The sequence below is a fragment of the Caretta caretta genome, chromosome 1, assembly GCF_965140235.1.
Source record: "Caretta caretta isolate rCarCar2 chromosome 1, rCarCar1.hap1, whole genome shotgun sequence".
Classification (NCBI taxonomy): domain Eukaryota; kingdom Metazoa; phylum Chordata; order Testudines; family Cheloniidae; genus Caretta; species Caretta caretta.
The window spans coordinates 277,285,277-277,310,322 of record NC_134206.1 but is presented as its reverse complement, the minus strand read 5'-3'; the positions used below and the strand labels follow the sequence as shown (position 1 = coordinate 277,310,322).

The 25,046-nt window shown below is 38.7% G+C and overlaps 1 protein-coding gene across 5 annotated transcripts in view; it reads left to right on the top strand.

Moving 5' to 3' along the window:
* LRRIQ1 (leucine rich repeats and IQ motif containing 1) overlaps nt 1-19,731 on the top strand; it is a 182,635-nt gene extending 162,904 nt beyond the window's left edge. For 3 of the 5 annotated variants that reach the window (XM_048835654.2, XM_048835652.2, XM_075124308.1), the window contains exon 27: nt 12,257-13,280. In XM_048835654.2, the coding sequence (XP_048691611.2) occupies nt 12,257-12,393 (137 nt within the window). In that variant the 3' untranslated portion in view covers nt 12,394-13,280. Of the gene's footprint in view, nt 1-8,819; nt 8,881-12,256; nt 13,281-19,569 lie in introns of those variants that run through there. The other 2 variants (XM_048835653.2, XM_048835655.2) reach the window with 2 other exon arrangements.
* Nucleotides 19,732-25,046: the final 5,315 nt, after the last annotated feature.

Sequence of the window (25,046 nt, the reverse complement as noted above, 5' to 3'; positions counted from 1 at the left end):
TTTGTTGTTATCTTTTAGAGTGGAATTTCCAAAAGCACATGCATGATTTAGAATTGAAAATCAATGGGACTTGTGCTCTTAAATCATACAGGTGCTTTTCAGTATCTCACCTTTAATTCTTACCTCTCCTCCTCCGCACATGCTAATCTCTCGCTGAGTCACTGATTTAGGAAAGCATCACTTCTCAGGCAAGGAAGCTTGCCTTAATCAGATACCTAAATCCCGGCACTTCTTCCTTATCATTCTTTTCCGAATCTACCCTTGACTTATCGTCTCCACTGCTAAACCTTTATACATTCCCTGGTCACCTCTCACCTAAATTACTTCTCTACTACATCACTATATTGTGAAATTAAGTTCATCATGATTAATGAAGCATTTGTATACTACTGTGGTAAGACTACAGAAAACCCTCTAGTTAAATTAACTAATTAAATAAACAGTAAGCTTTTACTGTCCGGTCTCCTGGCTCCAGCTGTCCCTCCTCCAATCTATACAAAATTCTGCTGCAAAAACATCTTCCTTTTCCTCCTCTCTGGTAGAGTCTTCCCTCCTTGTTTCCCGTCATTACATCCTATATTCTAGCACTTCATGATCACTTAGCAAATCTTCTACATTGTTGTCACCTATGAGGCCTTTTACATCTTGTCCTCACCTACATTTCTGCTTCTTCCTACTCCTCCACGCTACCCACTCCCTGAGCTCCACCCAGTTTCATTTGAAGGTTGTGAGCCGTCTGTCATGCTACCTCCTACACCAAGAAAGCTCTTACTGTCCATCCTATTCCTTCAAACCCCTCCTTAATCCACTTCTTTAACCATTTCCTCAGTGTTAGTAATCTCCAGACTGTTATTCCAGAAATGTAGTCTTCTGTATCATCTTTATCTTTATTTTGCTGCTAGCAGTCTGTAAACTCATGGGGCAGGAAACATTTTATTTCTGAGCTAAATCCCAATGTCTTTACTCATATTTTACTGATTCTATATTTAGCTAACTCCCATTGACTCCAGTGATAATATGCCTCAGTATAAAAATGGACCAGGGATCTCCATATTTCACCTTGTATCTTTAAAGAGATATATAAACTTACAACAGTATAAAAATGTTTACTAATAGTAATAAAATGCACAAAAGGCAAAGCTGCCATGGAAACCTTAATTTTGAGTATCCTACCTTTTGTCTGCTCAACCAGCTGGAGAAGTACAGGAGCATCAATGCTCTGGACCCTCAGAGGAGACAGCATTAGATACAGGCACCCTTATGTAATTGATTTACTCTAGCCAGTAGAACTATAGCATGCAAATTAATGAGCGAGGAATAGTGATGAATGATTGAGTTGTCTCTGATATCACGGTGACACAAAAGAATGACATGAATCATTGAATTGGCTCTGATTGTAATACATTTCAAACAACAGTAATTAATGAAGTTGCTTAATTACAAACTTTTTCAAATGTGCCTTTTTCCAGGTTTTTTTCAATTAGATTTGACTGTATGGAGAGTTTAAAGGATTAATAACAAGCCATTGGAGAAGCCTGAAAGATTCTGAAACTCAACATAATTTTGTAATGAAATTTTAAGGGATCATTTTAAATTAATATTAACTGCTTAACAGCTTACTTGAAAATAGCCATAAAATTCACTCTTCACTCACAGATTAAGTGCTGTAAATTTGGAGAAGATATAGTGTATCTGTCATCCAGAATAAAGTCTTTAACCCTAGCCTTGCATTAAATTGAACCCTACCTTACCTCTAGAATCACAACTACTGCCACCATAATTAGGAGTAAGGTAGATATCTTCCGTAGGCTTATAGCTAGCTGAAATGTCCACATATATTTTGGTAGGCCTGCAATCCATCAAACAGAGGGCATGATGGGAGAACAGACAGCTGTGCAAACTTTAAGTGTGAGATGACTGGGAAATGTTCTACTATTCTGACATGCTTGAAGTCTTGATAAATGTTGTTATACCTAGTAGTATGGCATGGACACCTATTGAAAAGTCTGATCATTTTAAATATACTTTTAAGGTGGAGAACACTTCATAGTAATAATTACTTATTTATATGTATAACATCCCTGTATATTTAGGGCTGTATTGTACTCTGAGCTATAATCCAAATACAGACTTTCCAAATATGTACTTTTTCAACTGTGACTCATATAATATTGATACTTTTTATTCAAGATATAATTAAGAATAAAACAATATCAGCTATGAACAGAAGTTATATAATGTTACTTTAGTTATTATTGAGTTTATTAAGGTGTTTTAAAGCATAATGTGTGAAAAAACACAACACAATAGAACTTATTTGCACAAAATCTGAGAGATATAGAAAACTGATTTTCTGTGTATAGCAAATGAATTGTATTGTTGGGCTATATTATAGCTACTTGGGAGACACTGTGGTCTAGTAAGAAAAGTATGGGAGTGGGACTCTGTCACTACCTGCTAGGTAAATGTTGGCAAGTCACTTCCCCTCTCTATACCTCAGTCTCTGCATATGTAAAATGGGGATAATAATACTGACCAAATATGTAAAGTGTACTGATAGCTACTTATGAAAACTTGATAGTATTATTTTGTTAACTACCAAGAGTAGTATGTGAGAAAAGGAGCAAGTAAGTACTAATTATATATTTCTTGCTCATTGATGCGTTAACTAAACTGCTTAGAACCTCCATGTCAAGACAAGGGTAGGTCCTACAAATGGATCCACCCAGGCATATCCCTGCTCACAGAGAACCCCATTTAAAGTCAATGGAGCTCTGTACCAGTGCACATCCATCTGCACGATCAAGGCCTTTCTTGGCAAAAATAAACCCATGGCCAGACACACGAGGTGAGTGATGTACTTACCAGCAAAACAAAGCAAAGTTGGTTGGTCAGACTGTAGGCGTATCAGCTTTGACGGTTTCGTTATTTTCTCTAACTTTTTTCTGGATATATTAAATGACAAAAGTGCAGTATTACTCTCAAGTAGTAATATTTAAAATTTGACAGAGCATCATAAAATAAATTGGCAAAATGAGTTAAAGATTCATGAAAGTGACATGGGCTTTCTTTTCAAAAAATTTCTTTAGAGTTAAGCCAGGGGGCTGGAACAATTTGTACAATGGGGGTGCTGTGAGCCATTGAACAAAACTGTAAACCCTGTATGATGGAAATCACTCGAAGCCAGGGGGTGTGGCAGCATCAGCCCCGCACCCCTAGATCCAGCGCCTGTGGCCCCAAGCCTACAAGTGAAGTGATTCAGCATGCCTAGAATCTTGTATGTCCTCCTGGAGCCCCATTGACTTTAATGTGCAGATGCAGGGATCCTCCCACATGCAGCCACTTACGAGATAAGGAGCTTAGGTTTGATTCTAGTAAAGAATCACAGTAATAATGGGACAGAGTGAAAAGTTGGACTTCTGGGTCTAATTTTGATTCCGCTGAAGTCAGTGGCAAAACTCTCATTATTAACTTCAGTGGGACCAAGATTTCACCCATAATTCATTAATACCCTAATAATGAAGCCTATTTATTGCATTCCTTTAATAAAGTGCTTAATCTGTTTGGGGGATACATATTTTGTTGGGAAAGCCCTAGAAATAATGCATACATAAATATTGTTTTCACCTATGAGACATATATATCAGATATAGAGACAGACACAGATCTATAATTACACACAAAAATTACATTAAAAGAACATTATTAAGGTTAAAAAGTCAAACACTCAAAAGTTAGGAAATGCCAGAATTAAGGTGCCTGTGCAACCTTAATTTGGCTCCCTTGTGCGTATTCATTATGATGGTCTAGTTAAATGATTACATACTGTATTTTTTTCAACAAGATCCCTGTGCACAGAATGGACAGTGCTCATTTAATTGGCAGCTATACAATATTTTCTTTTATCCTTATTGCTCAGTGTGTGGCCCAGGCCTTATTTATTGCACACTATTCAAACCCTGCTCTGAAGAGAGAATTATTATTTTCCATATGGGCTTTTCTGTGGTGCTCATTTCTATAGTACAGGGGTGGCCAAACCCATGTGACTCTTTTTTACAGTTAAAGTGCAGCTTGCGGAGCCCCGCTATGTCCCCTGTTCTCTGCCTACCAGACTTAGGGGAAGCTCAGGGCTTCTGCCCTGTGGTGGGTCACAGGGCTTCAGCCCCATGGGAGGCACCTGCCAGAGATCAGGGCTTCAGCCCCACTCTTGCTGAAGCCTCAAGCCCAGGCAGGCTAAAGCCTCTAGCCCCACCACCCTGCCACAGGGCAGAAGCCCCAAGTCCTGGAAGGTGTGCCTGGCTCTCGAGCTTCTGAAGATTATCGTATGTGGCTCGGAGGGTCAGTAAGCTTGGCCACCGCTGCTATAGTATCGGAGTGCTTCCAGACATTAATTAATTTATCTTCACAACACCCCTGTGATAGGATGGTGGTATCCCCACTTTACAGGTGGGGAACTGAGGCAAAAAGACTTAGGTCAAAAGTATCCACTAATTTTTGGCACCCAATTTGAGATACTTACCTCCTGTTTTTTCTCAGAGCAAGTAATATAATATAGCACTTAATATGTTCAAAGCACAGCCCTCATTGACTTCAGTTGCAGCTGTGAGTGCTCAGCACTTTGCAGTTCAAACTTCCGGGTGGGAAGTCCGGCACCCAGAAAAGGAGGAACACAACTAATGACCACCTCTGAAAAGTTTGATTTAAGTGACTTGCCTAGCATCACACAGTAACTTAGTGACAGAGGTAGAGAGAGAATCGAATTCTCCAGGGCAACATTCAGTGTCTTAACCATGAGACTGTACTTCTCTTCCTGCAGTCCCCTGTCTCATTTACTACACACCTTCCATCTTCTACAACAAATGGACAGGGGTCCTACAGACAAAAGCCTCCTTTATTACATGGTGCTGATTTATCTCCACAGCAGGTCCATCATATGCATTGAATGAGGCAGGAGTCTGATGGAAAAAATAGCATTTGTGTTTGTAATTGAAGACTGTTTCATAGTCCGTGTGTACATGCGGAAATGAATTAAGATCAGAAAGGGAACCTTAATTCTGGTATTTCCTAATTTTGCGTGCTTGACTTTGCAATATTAATCGTGTTGTTTTAATGTAGTTTTTGGTATGGAATTTTCTAGGTTTTTCAATAAGCAAACTGAAAAAAACAGAAATTCCATCATGTAACATATTGACATCCACTTGGGTGATTATTAAGGCTGGAACCTTTAGATCCACCACACAGACCTCTGCCACTTGAGCTAACTGAGTAAAATAGCCTGTACTCATCCTCTATCTGAATTAGCACCCACTTTGCCAGTGGGTTTTATTGATATTTACTGATTTCAGAGGAATGGTGAGATACAGGAATCTAGGGCTTCATTTCAGGCTCTGGAGAGGAGTGTGCTCTAATGGGCACAGACTTTTCTTATTTCCCCAAGCTTGACCACTTCTGCTCCTTTGCCTCCAACCTGCCCAATTCTGTCTCTTCCTCATCTGTGGCTCCTTGTCTCAGTCCCATTCTCCTCCTCTAGCCAGTCTCAGGCTCCACTCCTGAGCTTCTTATCCCAGTCCTAGTCTCCCACCACCAGTCGAAGTCTTTTTCCCACTCTCAATTCCAGTCTCCTTGCCATTTCAGTGCCAGTTTCCTCCTTCCAGCTCCTCATCCCCTCAACTTCCAGTCTCAAACCACACCCCACCACTGGCTCCCTGTCCTATTATACTGCTCCCCTTCCCCCCCTTCTGGAATGTATCTGCAAAGCTCTAGCAAGTCTGTACTGATCATGTGTGAACTAAGATTTTTCAAAGGCTTATAACTTGGCTAAATTTGAACAGATCATGGGAATGGCAAAAGACACATCCCTGACACAAAGGCTGCCTCCTTGCTAAAATTAAAGGCCCTGCTCCATAGCATGGATGTTGCAAGAGCTGCTCATATGAAAGGTCACCAGAATTAAAAAGAATCCACCTGAGGCAGATAGCTGGCATGAAAAATTTATTTCAGCCAAAATAGGTAAAGCTTGCAAAGCAACTGAGAACATAGTCTTGTAATGGGAAGTGCCAGGCAACCTTAATATTAGTCCCTCCTGTGATTTAAAAAATGCTGTGTTTTACAGTTATTTGGAGGGAAATTGAAAATTTGGATTATTGGCTTTTTAAAACATGGTTTCATTGTATAGAAATGCCATAAGTAAATAGTTGCAATTTATGGCCCATACCCTGCAAACACTTAAACACATGAATATCTTTATGCATTTGAGTAGTCCTTTGGAGATCAGTGAGGGTACTCATGTGCATAAACATTTGTAGCATGCAGGCAGAAGTGACAAATATTTAAAACTAGTTGTCTTGTTTACAAAATTCAAAAATCAGGCTCCAATCCTATAAATGCGTATGCCGATCCTTAACATGAAGTCAAGAAGACCCATACATAAAGTTTAACACTTGCAAAAATGTTTGCAGGACTGGGATTTAACCAACAAAGAATATCGTTAAAGATGTCATACCCCAAATCCTGTGAGGTTTTTTGCCTCATCTTTGATCTTTACACATCCCTTTCTAAATTGTATGCTTGTTAAAAGTTCTAAATGTACTGTCTCATTTATATTACAAAATCTGATAAGAGTTGTTTTTAACAGGTCTGTTTTTGAGTCTGAAAAGTGGTTGAGGCTTCTTGATGCTACTGCAGAATAAGAGTGAAATAATAATATGAAGAAAATTGATCAAATTGAAAATTAGAGCTAAAGTATTAAAAAGTCATTTTGAACTGGTTTAAAAATGTATGAGACAGTGTAACTAAGATCACAATATATGTTTATTGACATACCAAATATATTATACATTGGGGGTAAAATCCTCACCCTACTCTAAAACTCCCATTGATTTCAAAAAGGCTAGAATTTTGCCCTCAGAGTTTTCTATTTATTTTCTCCCCTGATTTTTATCTATTTATAAAAAAAAGTTTAAATGCTACAAATAATGTTCAGGAGAAGTAGCCAGTATAACTTCAATGTGGACATAAGAAACAACATTAAAAACAACTGCTGATAGACTGTAGCATCTAGCTCACCCCTAAACCTGCTGAATCTAACTCATTCGCAGAGCTTAAATTGATGTAAACGCTGTGCTGCTAAGGATTCGTTCTGGTCACTTTCATTAAAATGTTGAATTTTTCTCTCCATGCTTTCTTTTGCAGTATTTGCTGTTAAGCAATACAATATGGTAAGGACTTTGAAATGAATTATATATCCAGACAACATGTTAGGTGTATCGATGAAAATCCTATGACGTCTTAGCATACATCATGAAAATTTCTAACATAACTTGTTTAACAAAGGTTTTTTTTCTAAATACCAAGAGTTTCATTCAAAGCATTTTACATATTGCATTACTTATCCAAACAGAGCATATGTAAACCTTGACATTTGTTAAAGAACCAAGGATTTAACCAAAAAAGACCAGAACAAATCATTAGCAGAAAACAGATTAAACATCAGAGAAGTGACTGCTTGAAAATATGAACACTCTAACCAAACTCAAGAGATGCTTTCAGCACATATTTAAACAAAAATATTATTTGGTATGTGCAAGCACCTGAAAATATCTTTGATACTTGGAGCTTCACATAGCCAAAAACACAGTGTTACTATAAACAAATCATTTTCAATAACAGCTTCACAATTTTAGAGGTATGAATAGTATGAGTTATTCACTTTTCTTGTTTAAGAATTGTTTATGATTTTATTCCCATCTGGCTAACTGTTACAATTTAGCACAGTCAGTGTATAATTATTCTATTTAATAGACTTGTCCAATTCTGTTTAAATGTAATACTAATCATACTTATTAATAGGGATATTCTTGTGGTTGTCACTATGTGTAGAGTCTGACTTTGAGAAAGGGCACAAAGACAACAGCTGAAGGCCCACAGAATAGTTTTGCAATGAATAAATGCCTGACCATGCAGCTCTTACTTATGTAATTAGCCCCATTGAGATTAATGTTTGCTACAGCACCTTGAAAAATACAAAATGCTATAAAAGTGCCAGGTATTAGTTAGTAGGGATCTCTGGCTTTATCTCTGGTATCTCCAATCAATCATCTTTCTCTATCTCTCCATTCTTTCTTTGTCCCCTCTCTTGGCTGTTTAAAAAAAACACTTTAAAATAATAATCCTGCTTGGCCTCCTGTGGCCAGGAGGAAACAAGCAGCTACAAACACATATACCAATGAGGAGGAGGAGAAGAGAAATCAGAAGAAAAGAGAAAAAATATAAATAAACAGATGAAACATAAACTAGTATTTGTTACCCATTCATTTCAGTGAGAGACTGCAGTGCAGAATTTCTGGGAATAAGTGGTGCTGTATAAGTAAGGAATACTCTCTCAGTTCAAAATGATGTTGCCAATTCTGTAAATTCCTGTTGTACCCCTGGATCTAGACGGGACTGGAAACGTTGGAGATGATTCTCTCTTTAGTGGAACGCTTCACTCAGAGAAAATTTTGCCCAGGTTTCTATATTGATAGCGTAGAATAAAGAGACAGATTAAATTAAAATTACAGACAGATTGACACCAAAATAACTAAATTGATTTTAATTGACATCTTTTGTTATTTCAGTGCTAGTCTGTGTATGGACGCTCATTTTGTATAAATAAGACACTCTTAATGCAAAATAAGTGCATCCGTGCACAACTTTCACAAAAGTAACTAACTGTGAATTACAACCAAAACTGTTATTTCAGGGTCCATTTGTGCGTAGACAATTCCTATTCTGCAGTGTCTGCCCTGCAGCTGGCTCCTCTTTCTTTTTCTTCCCCACAGGTTGTTTCTACATTCAACTCCAGGAAGGACTGGGATAAAATTGGGGTACTTTTCTTACAAGGTGAACTCCTCCATTGACTACCCAGACTGCCTCTGGCATAATCACAGAATCCCAGGGCCCAGTCTTTCAATCATGATTAATGTGTAAACCAGTGGTAGTTTTCTGTGTGTAAAGCCTGCAGCATCAGTCTAGAGTAGGTAAAGAACAGGCTTCGCTATACTCCTATGCCAATCTGACTCAATTCTGTGTTCAAGGGACAATCTTTAGGTATGATGAGGTTGTTTAATCTCCCTATCCATTCAGTCTTTAACCTGTCTGCTAAGACTGTCAGTAACAGTAGTAATAATAATAATAATAATACCTAGTTCTTATATACTGCTTTTCATTAATAGATCTCAAAATGCTTCACAAAGGTCAGTATCATTATTCCATTTTACAGAGTTGGGGAAGCTGAGGCACATAGAGGTGAAATGTCTTGTGTAGTTATCTTGTAGTTTCCCTAAACTCTTGGGATTTCATAGTAGTTTGGTTAATCTTTCCCTTCAGAGAGTAGTTGCTTATTTTTTTTTAGCCACTAAAGAGCAATCCTTTGCACGCCATATATGGATCTTGTCAGTTATGGAGGTAGAGAATGGCTAGATAATCAGGGAGCCACAACTGGCACCCTTACGAATCCCCCTCTTTGCTTCACTGAATATAAACTCAGTGAAACAGAGAATCTGGTCATGTAGAATTTTCTGGAAATCTACAAAACCATCAAAAGACTGAGTGTTTAATTCTACTCTGTGACACTGTATAACTACATAGACTTTTTGAAGTCTGAGATATGATTGTCATTCTTCCCACAAGTGTAATCACAGACTGTTGGAACACCACTTGTTGTCGACGCAGTTTGCAAACTCTAAAAATTATTAAATTCATATTTATTTACAAAAAAAAATTAACACACATTTAAAAAAAATATTACGATCAGAAATACAAAGTAAATTTGTGGACATTTGAAGCTGAAGTTTAGAGACTTTGGGGGCAAGAACAGTTCGTGCCGTAGTATAACATGGTTCTGTCCAAATAAAAAGATATAACTCAATAATTTTGTAAAATGTTAACAATTATGTTGCAGCAAATTACACCAAACTGGAAAAAATTCTTACATTTCCATTTCAGAATATTATTTCATAGCAATGGAAATGTAGTACTGTCCCTTCCAATGAATTATGTGCGTTTATATGTGGAAAAGCAGAAAACCCTACATGCAAAGATTTCTGAAGTCCTTCCACTAGAAATCAAATTTAAACAATGTAGAAATTTACAAGCAGCTAGTGCCATTAGTAGTTAGGGTGTGATGAATTTCAAGTTCTGCTCCACTGAATTCTGTCCCTTTTGGGTGAACTTCCAGAACCATTTTGGTATGGGGATTTTTTTTCCACATAAGGGATATAAAAAGGTGTGACATGGGGAAAGGAAAAAAAATAATTCATGTCCCCACCTTCGCCCATTCGTATTGCTGCAGCTTATAAGAGATGTGCTGGAGAAAGCCTGTCACATACACACAATAGCGCCAACTTCTTTCTTTTAGTCTAAACATGTAACAATGACTTCCTCTTTTCCACAAATAAACAAACCATGTTCCATATTCTTAATTCTTGGTGCTTTTTCTTCTTAGCAACTGCACTTTCCAACTTCACAGTCTCTCCTTCAGTTGAGAAAGAAACTTCTTCATATTATTGTTTTATTATGCTTAATTTGAAACTTCATCAAGGAAATTATTGAATTTACCACTCTGCTGCTGTCAGCTTCGGCTGTCTTCTGTGAGTACTTTATGTCTCCAGTTAAAGAATTCCCTGAAAGTTTACAGTAAGCTTCCATTAATTATTATATACCTTAACTCCTTGCTCCCTATTAAATGTCCTGTCTGCACTAGTGACATTTTCTAAAAACTTATTACCATTCGTAAGGTAACAAAATGACCCAATGTTGAGAGCCCTAGTGTAGATGGGGCAACAGCTGCCAAAGGCATTTTTGACACCTTATTAATTAGGTCTACTGTAAGTAGTATCAGAAAAGAATTGTGAGGAAAAATTAAATAAGAAAAATATGTATAGCTTGACTAAGCCACAACTAAAAATCGGGGATGCATAAAAAATATTTGAAGGGTCAAAATATCAAGAAGAGAGAAGTGTTATTTTGCGTAGTGCATGACAGTATAACAAGGAGTAATGGGATAAAATTAAAAGGGGTGATGGAGAGTGAATATCAGAGGAAATGTCCTGACTGTGAGATACTGTTATACTGTAGAATAAGCTGTGAAGGGAAGTAGTGAGGGTGCCATTGCTTGGGAATTAAAACTAAATTAGGCAACACATATATAACAGTCACCAATCCTGTTTTGGCGGAGATGATATAATAGGCATTTTTCATTTCGAATCTCCATGATTCTATGAACTACTTTAATGCAGCTAATTAAAATGGTTGAAAATAACATATGGACTACCCAAAATGGGTAAATTAGAACTTTTGATAATTGGCAGAAAGACACTTGTAAAATTTGGTTATGCTTGCTTAGCTTAATTCTTTGGTAATAGACACCTTAGATAACTGTATTATCTTCACCATTTTCCTCTGAGGATTTGCTACACAATGTGAGATGTGTTACACAGAATATGAGAGGATTTTACATGCCTAATGAGAGAAAGGGAGACATTCATGTCAGTTGAAGTGTTGATTTTCTTAAAATAAAATTACATCTATGGCATTCTTTATACATTATTCTCTTGTCTATTAAATTAACCCATCTTGTCTTACGCTGCTTGTTTGTAGAAATCAGTAGTTGCATTACTTAGGTATTTGTATAGATGTTACTGAATACTGAATAATTTCATAAGATTTAAAAGTTTTTTTTGGGGGGGGGGTAATAATGTCTTTTTGTCCCAGTTCTGCTTTCATCAGCACTAATGGCAAAACTTCCTTTGACTTCAGTTAGAGCAAATCTGGCCCATTGTATTTGTACTGATGTTATCAAAACAATTACTAGTTAAATAGATAAAAGCTCCAAGCTTGTTCTTTGTGTGGTTACAAAACGTCTTTAGTTATAAGAGTGACTTGTTTCTCTAATGTATCTTTTGCATATTCTTTAAAATAATTTCAAAATGGGCAGGTAGGGAAACTTGTTTGGAAACTACATTGCCTATGTCTAATAATTTTGCAGTTTATTTTCTGAAATACTGTACTATATTTACAAAATTACTGCTACAAGCTTCTTTTAAAGCTTGAAATTATTTTGAAGAAAAAGCACAAAGACAAAAGACACAAGCCATGTAAATGTATAAACTACCAAATTAGACATGTTGATGAAAGAATTTTTACTTTATTGTATTAAAAATAATCTAATTTGACTGAACTGATGACATATTTTCATGCCACTTGTTTGATTGTATAGCAAAGGACATATCTGCTTCAGAAAGAACAAACCTGGGTCCATTTCATAAAGAGCGGATATCGTTTCGAGACCATCCAGTCCGGCTCAGTGGGGGATGGGGAAGTGGCAAGAAGAAGGCAAAACCTTTAAAGAATTAGTTTAAACTTCAACATGCAAAATGTGTGGAGAGCTGTTTCTTTTCAAGAGGTCTGTGATTATCAGTTATTTCAGGATTCTAGATATATGTTACCAATTAGATACACAGTTTCAGAGAACTATGTTTGATTTATTTTACCCTGCATGTTTTGCAGGTTTTTTGTTTTGTTTTTGTTTTCTGGTGACGATCTTCTATACCTATCAGATTTTGTATTTGCAATTGCTTCTGTGTTCATGTGGCATGGAATACAGAATCCATTAACTTCTGTTACTATAATGTGATTTGTGGGTTTACTCATAACAACTAGTTTAGATGTATAAATGCAATCATAGGTCATGATTATTATTGAGGATGTGTGTTAGAAACTGAAGTACTGATTTCTTCTAATACAATAATAATATATATCATGTTTATACTTATGAACTGTGTTGTGAACTCAAATGGCTCCCTGAGAAAAGTCTACATGTATATATTATTGAAGAAACAATGGAAATTCTCAGCATGTTAGAAGCTTATAAACTGCAAGTATTTGTTTCTAGTAAGATGAGAGGTGCATATGAATTCTAATGCGAAATTATGTTAGTACTGTTCTGTTGTGACGCTAAGGCAAGCTGCTAATGTTTTATACTTTCAAGGACTTCTAACATTGTTTTCAGTGAAAAGTTGAGTTCACCATCCTGAAATTCTCTCCTGTGGTAGTGTAGCATTACATCTCTAGGTCAATGATAGGCAGTCTCTATTTGTTCAAGTAATTGGTCTCATTCAAACTAATGCACGCATGCGTAAAAGTATTGTGAGACAGCTTTAATGAAAGGTTTCAGAGTAACAGGCGTGTTAGTCTGTATTCGCAAAAAGAAAAGGAGGACTTGTGGCACCTTAGAGACTAACCAATTTATTTGAGCATAAGCTTTCGTGAGCTACAGCTCACGTCATCGGATGCATACTGAGCTGTAGTTCACGAAAGCTTATGCTCAAATAAATTGGTTAGTCTCTAGTCTCTAAGGTGCCACAAGTCCTCCTTTTCTTTTAGCTTTAATGAAGGAAGCCTGAGAAGTACTATGTTTACCTTTAGCACGCTTGAAGTGGGTGCATAACTCTCATTGTTTTTAATAATCACTATGTTCATCCATAGACAGGACAGAAAAGGTCGTTAGATTTGTATTCCTATTTTTAAATGGTTTCTGTTTAAAAGGTGGAAATTGCTAATTGCATATAGAGAAGCAAGTCTTTGGTGTTTCCTCATCTGTTTGCTTTTGTTTCATGCTTTCTTGTGAAGCCTTAAACTGCTACAAACTGAGACTCAAGTGGGAAGGCTGATGGGGCTTGAGATGTCAGTCAATAAAGAAAACATAAATTCTTATGTTGTCATTGTTTTTGGAACATGGTGTAAATTCCAGAAGACATTGTTCTGTGAAGTGTCCATCATATTGTCTTCTTTTAACATCCACAAGTTAATATGGATTGGAAGTGTTTAACTTTATCGTCTTTTACTCTGAACAATCCAAAGGAAAGCTGCATTAATACTGATGTTTAAGGATTTTTACTATTCATATGCAAACTCATGAAGCTGATCTCTGCCTATTTAATTGCCTCGTTATTTAAAAGGAACAAAAATATTCTCTAATTAAAATCTACGTGCTAATTTCTTATTTAAATTTTGAAAAAGATAGATTGCTACTTACTCCAGTGAGCCTGCTATTCATACTGAAGGCTAGTGTGACAGAATGCTGGAAAGTAACTGGTGAGCCTGCACTTAGGCACCAGTCAGTTCCCCCGAAAAAGGCTGATTGGGGAATATGCCACTAATTCGCTGATCAGGGTGGGAGGGCTGATGAACCTATTAGCCATGAGCTGAGGAGTATAAAAGAAGACACCGGAAGGAATGAAGGGGAGAACCTGGGTTAGCTGATCCCAAGAATGCACTGAGCTCTCAAGGAAGGGAGACTCTGTTCGTCTCTGGATGCACCAGACTGTATTGGTGATAGGAATTACAAATAAATTCACACAAAATTGCTACTTACTGGACCAAATCTGAGAAGTTTCTGGGGCATCAGAGGATGGGGACACCAGTTACCTTATTCAGGATGAATATAAATGTATCAATGGAACTGCTTATGGAGTAAGCTGCTATTCATCATAAACAAGAATATAAAATGCCCATAAGCGGTGTGTTACAGCATCCAGTTCTTTAGATGTGGACACAAATTGGTACTTACCTGATCAAGTACCTGTTTTAGATACTTAATGCTAATTTGAAGATCCAGATGCATCACTACATGCCATGTAGGTGCCCAAATTTGAAAACTATGACTACCATTATATTATTAAGGATGGCAGGAACAACCTTCTTCCATCACTGAAATAACACGAAAAAAGAAAAGGAGTACTTGTGGCACCTGAGAGACTAACAATTTTTTCTTTTTGCGGATACAGACTAATACGGCTACTTCTCTGAAACCTGAAATAACATAGTTTTCAATATGTGCAGCTGTACAGTCACTAAGTAGATTTCTGACTATATGTTTTACCTGTGTATCAGCTAAAGTAGAGGTCCGAATGTAACATCTAGTAATTCAGATTCATTATGTGATTTGACACACACCCATGGGTGTAACAGGTGGCAATCTGCACCCCTCTGCACATGTGAGAGCAGCTACAAATGAAGGGGATTTGTATTTCCAAATTCATGCTGTGTAAAAGGGAACTGTATCTACTTTCATCAGGGCAGCACTGCAGATTTTCAAAAGTTAAGAACTGTCGTCTCCAAGCATGAATAAACTGAAAACTGTTTATGGCAACTGATTTGGCATCATCATTTCAGGTGCATGCTATGTGATGAGCAAAGTGGTAGTTTTGTCTTAACTGCTCTACAATGTAATCTGTGAGCAAGTACTCTGAAGTGACAGAATTTTGTAGCGAACTTCTTTGTTATAGTATTGTACTTATTCTGCTATTCCACAAATTAGCATTGTCATGGTGGTGTTTAAACAACATATCCATCCAAAAGTCAAGTATGGACTATGCCAAGATATGCTGCAGCCTTTACTACATAATGTTGCAATGTCATATCAAAGTGCACAATTTGCTTTTTCAAAGAACCCTATTATATGATCAGAACATCAAAGAGGCACTGGGTCTGGTCAGATATGGACAAAGGTGTCTGATCCAGCTCCTGTTAAAATTAATGGAAAGACTTCCATTGATTTCAGTTGGAGTAGAATGGGACTCTTAAGGTTGTGCAAACATTTTATAGTGGAATGTACACAACTTTGTAATGTCTGATATTATGAATAATAAGTATGGATGTCTAGAGATGGCAGCATATTTATGAGACATGACATCTCTTCCACTATCAATTGGGACCCCGTTCCTTACAAAAGTCATTTTCAACCTGTGGTCCGCTGACCCAAACTATGTCTAAGATTTCCAAAGGGGTCCTCACCTCCATTTGAAAATTTTAGAGGTCCATAAATGAAATAAACGTTGAGAACCGTAGCTTTACAACACAAAGATGTCATATGCTACTTCCTGTGTACATCAGAAAATACTTCCTAGTTAGGAACATGGTCAGAGTATTTTCATTGAAAAATTTCCCAGGGAGCCAGTTCTATTTTCTGAAGTCAGAACAGGAATGTGTTGAATGAGGAAAAGCTGATATAGACTAACACTGACCCTGTAAACTGAAAACCCTTCTCCTCTCCCCATTAGTGGCTTAACAAACCCAGATCCATACAAATCTGAGAGCATAGTCTGCTAGAAGTTCTACTGTCCATATGGTGCACCAGCACTCTTAACAACAACCCATCAACATTTCCATCTAAGGCTTTTTTTTTTCTTTGTATGTCCTATAAATCAGGAAGAAAAAATTAATGGGAATTAAAAAGTCCTCTGGTGAATGTATAGAATACATTCTCAGAAACCTAAAAATGCAGTGATTCCAAATTGGGATTGAAATGACCAACATAGGAATATACATAGAGAGGTTTGTTATAACTGTGTCATTTACCAAATCAATTTGAAAGACTTTTGAAATTTTTACATGTATTCTCCTCTGATCCAAACACTGAACTCTCTTTGCCTATCTAACTTGCAGCTACCTGATTTCCTTCAACACCATAGTATCTGAGCTCATAAAATGAGAACTTTTTTTTACCTACTTGTTTATTTAGAAAGTTTTTAACAGGTTTATAGCTATTTGAATACTGGTAATCACAACATCCTCAAATGGGGAGACTTTATCCAAAATTGAACATGATTGCTTAGTTAGACTAAAATGCGTCAATGATGCTCAAATAATCTGTGCTTGAATAACCAAGTACCATAATTATATATGCCTCTTGTTTACTGTACAGTCCATTCTGCTTGTATAGTAGACAGTAATTAAACAGTAACCTTATTTTAACAAAACACTATTCTTCAAAATGCTCTTTTCTTTTAACTGATCCCCATTTAACAAGGTGCTGCTCTATTTACAGAAAATATATTTTGGTTGATACAAAGAAAAATATTCTACAGATTTCTTTTTATGTAGGGTTAGTGCTGCATTTTACCTTAATGGAGCATCATAATTAATTTTAACAGGCCTGTCCCTTAAAGGTCGATCTACTCTATGATGCTATAATTTTCAAAGATGCTCCCATAACTAGGATCTATATCAGTCCACAGATACACAGGAGCATAACTACCATTTGATTGCCTACTGCACAAATTACAGTCACTGCAAAGAATGTAGTTGATTAACAGCCCTTTGATTGCAGTGTCACAGCATAGTAAGTCATAGCAGTCATGGAAATGTGTATTTATGGAGATACATTCTTTCCTTGATGAACGCCAAAGTTACTCCTATTAGCAGTAATGGAAGCCAGGTTGTACTGGAAAACGATACCTTACAGTGACATTGTGTAATGAGAAAAATCCTTACGAAAACTAGTTTTTATTGGATGTCCCCAATAATACAGAAGAGAACTGAACCATATTATGCATGATTAGGTTGCCAAATTTCCAATCTTAGATCAAAGCTGTTTGTACTAAACTGTACTAGCATAAAAGTCTTACACTAGCAATCTTTGTTGCTTGTTTTATTTTTTACCAGCATAAGTGGAAAAAAACAGATTATCTAATTTTAATCTTTTTAAAGACTTGTGAAAAATATTATCCTGGCTTGGCATGGGAGTTATAAACCTAGTAAGACAAGGAACCAGATTCAGTGCTGATTTACAGCCTCTGCAGGCCTAAAAATTGATAGTGGAACCCATGACACATAATTAACTAGGATAAATTAGATGAGACTGGGATTCTCAAGGGAATTGGGCATTATTCCAGTTTAAAATAGAAAAGGAAAAATTGTCCCTTCTCACACAAGGGAAGAAAAATGGCCTTTCTGTAGGAAACTTAGGGAAAAGACCTCCAGCCCACCTGTAGATTAACAGGTTTGCAACACATCTCTCTATTCCAGCTCAAGGCTAGTGACACTGTATATCTTTTAGGTGTTGTCTTGTGGTAGTTCCTTGCTCTGTCCCCAACTGCCCTATCTATATGTTGTGCAGGGACAAGCTGATCACAACTTGTAGCTTACACTTCTCATCCCCCCCAGCTCACTCAGGCAACTCATGGTGGTGCAGAGGGCCTTGTATATGCGGTTGGGAGACTTTCTCTATAAATACTGAAGAGCTCCTTATATTTCAGCCAACCTTGCAACTGTCTTGGAATTTCCAGTAACTTGAACAGAGACACTGTGTAATCGACCCTAATCCCCTGTTGGACAAGCCTTTTCTATGGTGATTTGAAACTGACATGAGTAAAATTGTGAAGAGGGAGCATGTATGGGTTACCTATATAACAACATACAAATAGATGCCTACTTATGGACAAATGACTGGACAGGTACACTTTTTGATAGTCTAGCTAAATAATGTTGTTCGGGCTGGTTAGCAAAATTCTGCCTGCCCCAGGCTCCAACTTATTAAATTATTTGTGTTTTGCTGGGATTTTGGGTTGATTGGTGTTTTTGAAACTGGAGAGTTTTCATTTGGTTTTCTGTATTTCCTTTAAGCGTCAACATTTACTTTGCTGCACCTGCATACTAAAGAAAGCCAGTTACCACTGATCAGATAGTAGCCAAGTGTCCTGGTGGCTGAAATTCAGTGGTCTCTTCAATCTCTAAGGGCAAGCATGTACCTTTTGTGCCCTAGGTGATATTTGATTGCATAACTCATTATGTTGAATCTTAATACCTGTAAGAGCACAATGCAGTTAGTTAAGACTTTAAATCGGCTCCTCCGGTGTTTCTCTGTACAAACCAATTTTTGAGGGAAAGTTGCTGCTATGTAGCTAAGGCTTTGTAAATTAAATATACAATAAGAAATAAAGAAAGGTAACTCCTGTATTTTTGTATTGGTGTTAATTGTCTACTGCTGTGTGTCACGATTTTTAAGAGTATTAAAAGAACAAAGTTGATTCAAGTTGCTGTTGATGGAGATAAGTTATTTTCCCGCAGGATGACTGTAATAATATGATACCAGTCATTTCAACAGGACAGGTGTTTTGCCATTATCATCTGCAAGAGATTCAAGTGTCTACCCATTTGCAAAAACACAGGACTAACGTGAATTCTTTCTCTGCCCTGTGTAGTGAGGTCTTTGTATTTCACCTAATTTAATTCAGTTCCTCAGCAATTTTCTTTTAAAAACAATTTTCTTAATGTGGGAAAAGAAGAATGCCTGCCACAGAAAGCAAATACTATTAAGCAGATAATGGAAGTGGAGGCAGTCCAAGAAAATGAAACAGGCTCAACTAAATAGTGATTTCTACAGACTTTTTTTCCATTCCTCACAAATAATTTCTTATTAAATTGGAACCTCTATGAAGAACTGGACTGATGAAATTGAGTGAACTTTTTTGCTGCTAAGGCGACGTTAGTTCACAGAAGCGCAGTACAGCGGTTCCTTAAAGACCACAAAGGAATCTCTATTTTTAAAATGTCATAGTTAGAAACTGAGTGATCAGGTAGTTTCCCTTCTTTAAAAGTAGAAGTTTCATTCCTTATTTTGGGCCGATTCCCATTGATTTCCATTATTTTTTTGTCTGAGAATAGACCTCTTAGCCAACAGTTATGTGTGGATCGGACTCATGTTGATGTCATTTTCATTAATACTCATCTGCTTTGTTTCTGTTGCAGACCGTGCATCTTAAAGGCTGGTGGAGTCCATTTAGTATATTGTATAGCGTGGCCCTATGAGGTGATTAAAGTCAGTCTCTTGATCCGGAGGGCGTTGGTATGGTATTTGTATGTTCCTTATTTGGCGTTTCAGATCCCAATGGATATCAAGGATGCGATCAATCTGGTTCTGTTCTATGTCCAGGACATGCTATCCTGCTTCGCTTCAGATATAGGTCTACAGGGCTGCCCTGTGACCAGAATACAAATCAAGGCGTCGAGATCAACCTTCCCTGGGTTATTTGATCGCACCAACGATTTACGGGCAGTAATGCAGTGATACACGTGTTTGAGCTTGACGTATCCTACTTTGTGCCATTTGCCTGCATCCCCCGATAGGCAAATGCTTCGCCATAGGGCTCAGGCACGTTCTGCCACAGTGGCAGGTGGAGGTAGGAGTTTTGTCTAGACAAGTTACCTTCCCCCCTCTGAATATTTTAGGCAATTTGTAATGCCGTGGGTTAATTCTGATTGCACAATTTCGAAACAAAAAGAATACTGTCTCTAGCCATGGACGGTGAGATGGGGCTTTATTTGCCAATATCAATATTTGTGTGGAAAGCTTAAAATATGTTGTTTTCCCAAGAGTTAGAGTTTAAAGGGGAAAGAAAAGCATCATGGATGAAATATCAGCAGCACATCGGTTACCCACTCAGTCTTTGGTTTTTTGTTTTTTGTTGTTTTTTTTTGGGGGGGGGGGGTGTATTCACCTAGATGCTCATGGTAAGAAAGGCCGAGCGAGAACCTTTAGTTAGCTGGGAATAAATGCTCCATTAAGCACTCAAAACGGCTTGAAAACTACAAAACGGTTCTCACCGAAGGGCAAAATAATGCTGAGACTCTCCAGATCCAAACCCCGAGAGAGCAGAATAAAATCGCTTTGTGGCTTTCGGCCTGGGCGCTGTATGAGTAATGATGAAGCTGAATTACCCATTTTTGAATCTGATCTAGCGTTTATGTTGCATGGCGAAAAGCAGCGGCCTTTCAGCTGATCTAAGCTTGAAAACTAGCAGTCCCTGTCAATGTGGGTCTAAATCGACTCAATGTAGCCGTTTGTTAACGCAGGCTCCATAAATAGCGGCCCTTTTTTTAGCCCTTGTGCGATCTGTAACCAACTTTCTTTAGCTTCGTGCTGCAAACCAAGAATTTCGACCTATATTTCATGTGGTGTTGTTTTTTTTTTAATCGTGAGATGACAACTCAGCCCTACACCCACTCACACCAGCCTCCGCGATGTTTTCTGTGTCTTGGCGTCGCTGCGGTAATGTAGCCCGTATTGATTTAGAATTGTCCTCCTAGTAATCAAGAGGCTAGCAAGGTAAGAGTGTATGACCATTACGGGGCTTTCTTAGGTGTGTGAAGTCTTGAATGTTTTAGAGTACAAATCGGGGCTAGGTTGATTCACTTTGGGGTGGTTCTACAGAAAGAGGCTTTTTTTTTAAAATTTAATTTAGTTAGGAGTCTTCGAAAATTAAAACTCTCAATGAGCTCATTTAAAAAAAATACACATAAGACATTAATTCTGCTGGGAAAATGAGCAGCAAATGTTCAACTTTCACTTACTAGCGGGCTTGTTTAGTCATGTTTGGGCCTCTTTTTCTTAATGTGACCATTTCTTTGATGTGGAAAACGGTATTTGTGTTTTTCTTATATGTATCTCCTTGATTTATTAGACAGGATGGCACAGGGGGTCAGACCCCATTTCAAACAAAGTTTTCAGCTGCTGTAGTGGAGACCTACCTCAGCTATCCCCCCTCTCATTTCGAACTGGTGTATCCTTGTAAAGAGTGCGAATTGAATAGGGTCCAGATGCTCCACCTCCTCTAGGGGCCCGATCCTACTCCCAGTGATGTGACAGGAACTCTTTCTACTGCCTGCGGGCAGTTAGAGCCGGCTCTAAAGTGGAGTACGGGACACGGTCGGGTCCTGGAAACCTGCATTCTTGAGTAGCTGGTCTCATCCTTATGACACTTATTGCTCAAATTTCAAACCCTTTACAGACCTGATAAAGAGCGACTATAACCTCCAGATAATGTGCAGATTGAAGTCTTGTTGGGTTTGTTTTTGCAACACACGTGAGTAGGCTTCGTTATCATTTAAATTAGATCCAGTTAAGAGCTCCGTCTGCTTTTGTGGAGCATCTCTGTTGAGGTTCCCTGTTGAGCTCAGATTAAATCCATACCACACACCACACTATCTCATACCATTTTGTTTTTAGGGAAACGTTAGGTGGTTTAAGAATAGTCATTGCGTACTCCAAATGGAAATTCATCAAAGCTGGCGTAGTTTTGGAAACAATTTCGCTGTTTCCTGCATGAGGAAAGCAAACCTTTACGTTTCCTACATGTGCTGTATTCTTCCTGAACACCTATTTGACGCAAATTAAACTGACAGGGATTTTCTTCTTTTTATCTGTGCAGGTGTCATAAAAGAAATCTGCTAAACCAGTAAGGTATTGTCAAACGGTAGATACCGCAGCGTTACTGCTATTTTGCCCTTGGCTGGCTTGTAGATACGAACGGAAAGTGCCTGACCTTGCATTCCTTGGGTTTTGGCTGGGGGATCGGGACCGGCGTAACTAGTAAATGATCCGTTTGTTTTAATTTAACACAGATAGAAGTGAAAGGGGTTTATTAGAGCCAGTCAGTCGTTTTCTTCTGCACAGGATTAAATATTAAAATATTCAGTAAAAAACTGGATTTATTGGTATTGGTACGTTCTAACTGAGCCTACAGAGCCCAGATATCAGTAAAATTTCTCAAAATATTTTTGTTCAACATTTTTCCCTCCAAAGTATGAAATGCGAAGGGCATCTGTCTATATTGAACCAAATTTGTATGCTTTAATGGGGCGCGGGGAGGGGGAAAGTTTCTTCGGTCCTTTGGAAAGAGAGTTCGTCGATTTGGACACGACCTGTCTATAGAACTTAATAGGGCTGAATCGGGTCCTTTAAGTATCCTGAGTGCTGCGGTTAAAACGGATTCAGTATTTTTAATGCATTGAACATGAAGTTTATCATATTAAGTAACTCGTTCTAAACGGCGTGTGAATACATTTTAAAACGCTGGCATTGTGTGTTTATTATAATAATATTTGATTCGATGTTTTTCCCCAAACAGAATGTGTTGGTAAAAGGTAAATGGGTTAATCCATATTCTACACCTATAAAAGTTGGCTTCTCACACTCCCTTAGATAATTTTGGGTGAATATCTCTCAAGTCACATCATTCATGCAGGTTGCACTTTATATTTTATTCGCCTCTCTTTGACTCGCCCGTCGCCAAAAAGGTCAAGTTAGTAATAACTAAGTTTTAGAAAATGATTCATAACACTGTAGGCTGGTGTATTTATTTCTTGATGGCTTTCACTTCAGTGAAACTCTCGAGTTAGTCTGAGATAGTACAAATCTATATATTTAAGCATGAAACTCGTGGTTGGGTGAAGCCTCCACAAAGGAAACAGAGGGCACAGAAAATATTGAACCATTTGGCCACTTGCCATTCTACATAACATTCAATTACTTTCGTTATTTTCATGGACCTTTTTTTCCTTTCCCAGCAGTTGGCATGTTCGGTCATATTCAAGTTTTTTTCTCTCCCTAGCTTCCCTTACTGGTATACCTCAAATTCACTTTGTAAAATAACCCTGTAAAAGCATCCATCTTACAACCTCTATAGCTTGTAATTCCCTTATCAGGGGGTTGTGTTAACAGCTCGGGAAGAAAACCGTACTTTAGAGAAGCCAACCCCTGCAGTAAGAGATTTCTCTCTGCCGCTCAACCTAAGCGAATCATTTCTCTTTTCCACAAATATATGTCGTGTTTGCAACACAGGCACTAAAAACAGCTTGTTGTTTGGAAGACATCAGTGGAGTAAAGTAGATCCCTACTGTCCAGGCCAAAACACCTTGCCTGATCCTAATGCTAGAAAAACACTCGCTGAAATAGAGGGTGGGGGTGGTCTTATTTGAAATTTACAACGGAAATCCCTGAGCCTTACTGGTGTTTTAGTCCGCTCTCTTTGTTTAAACAAACTGAAAACCTAAGGGAATTCCCTGGAGAGTGGGACATTAATTGAGCCGTGAGCCCATAAATTTAGGGACTGGGCAAACTGGAGAGACAATGTGAGCAGCTCGCCCGGGCTGTAGCTCCAGGCAGTTTGTCGCAAATAATGATGGTTGGTTCAGTGGAGAAGTTTTTCCGACTCATCCAATTCTTTCTCCCCCCCCCCCCCCAGTAGGTTTTGTTTTAAAATGGGGGATCTGTTTGTGTTTGATGTTTGCTCATAATTCACTCCTGTCGACTATCTTAGTTTAGCTTCCTGAGCCCGCTCCTAGAGAGCGAATTGATCCCGACGGGAAGGGGAAAGGTTGCGAAAGAAAGAGAAAGAAGCCAAGTTCACTAAAGCCCTCAAAAAAGTTCAGAAGTTCCGAAACCTCAGGGCCGGGAGCTACTTGGCTGCGGATAATCCGGGGGTGATCTCGGGCAGCGTTTCCCTGGCGAGCTCGCGTTCGCTGCAAGGGCAAGCGCCTTCACACCACCCCTGGCCACGAAACGTCTCTTCATCACACGCAACACCCTTTCACAGCAGGTTCAGGAGATCCTTCATCTCTTGAAACACAGCGGCACATCTGCGCGCTGCCCTTACTACCGGGGCGGGCTGACTGCTGCACTCAGGGAAGCTGCCCTGCAGAAAGATGCTTTTTTCAGAGAGAGAGCGAGAGCGCTCCCGGCGCTGTGCGATTTGCCTCCTTCTCTCCTGAGATCTTTAGAAGCCCTTTAAAAAAATTTCTGCAGCTGAAGGCAGCTTTGCACTTTCAAGCTCTGAAGAATAATGTTACGTATGTGGCGCCAATTTCTCCCCTCCCTCCCCCCAGTTACGTCCTTCCACCCCTTTGAAGTCAGCAGAATGGCACGGATGTAAATGGGAGGCAGAATTTGACCCGTAAATACGCAATATAACAATGGGTGGTGGTGGGTACCCCCACCCCGCCGCCCTGTCTGTAACAGATTCAGACAGTGCTATCGTAACCAGCAGCCTCTGAATCAAGGTGCAGCTCTAGGCGGGAAATGGGTTGAGAAGCTGGAGTGGGGCTCAGCCCCATCGCATGGGGGGTTTTCCCTAGAGCTAGAAGGCACCAAGCATCAAGGGCAAGTGAAAGTGACGGTCTCACTTCGGATTCTCTGCGGACTGCAGCTCCCCTCCTGGTGTGCAGGAGTCACTCGGCGCTTGTTAGGAACGCTCAGACCTGTGACATTACCAGAAACAGCCTTTCCAGCTTTAGACCCCCCCGCCCCAGGCCCCCGGCACTCAGAGAGCTCTCTCCTTGCCAGCCAAGAGCCGGGGAAGCGTTTATTACGGGAGTTTGCCACCAAGCGGGCCCTCAGTTTAAGCACAGGGCTGCGCGTCCCTCTCTAGCAAAGATCCTGTGCATTGACA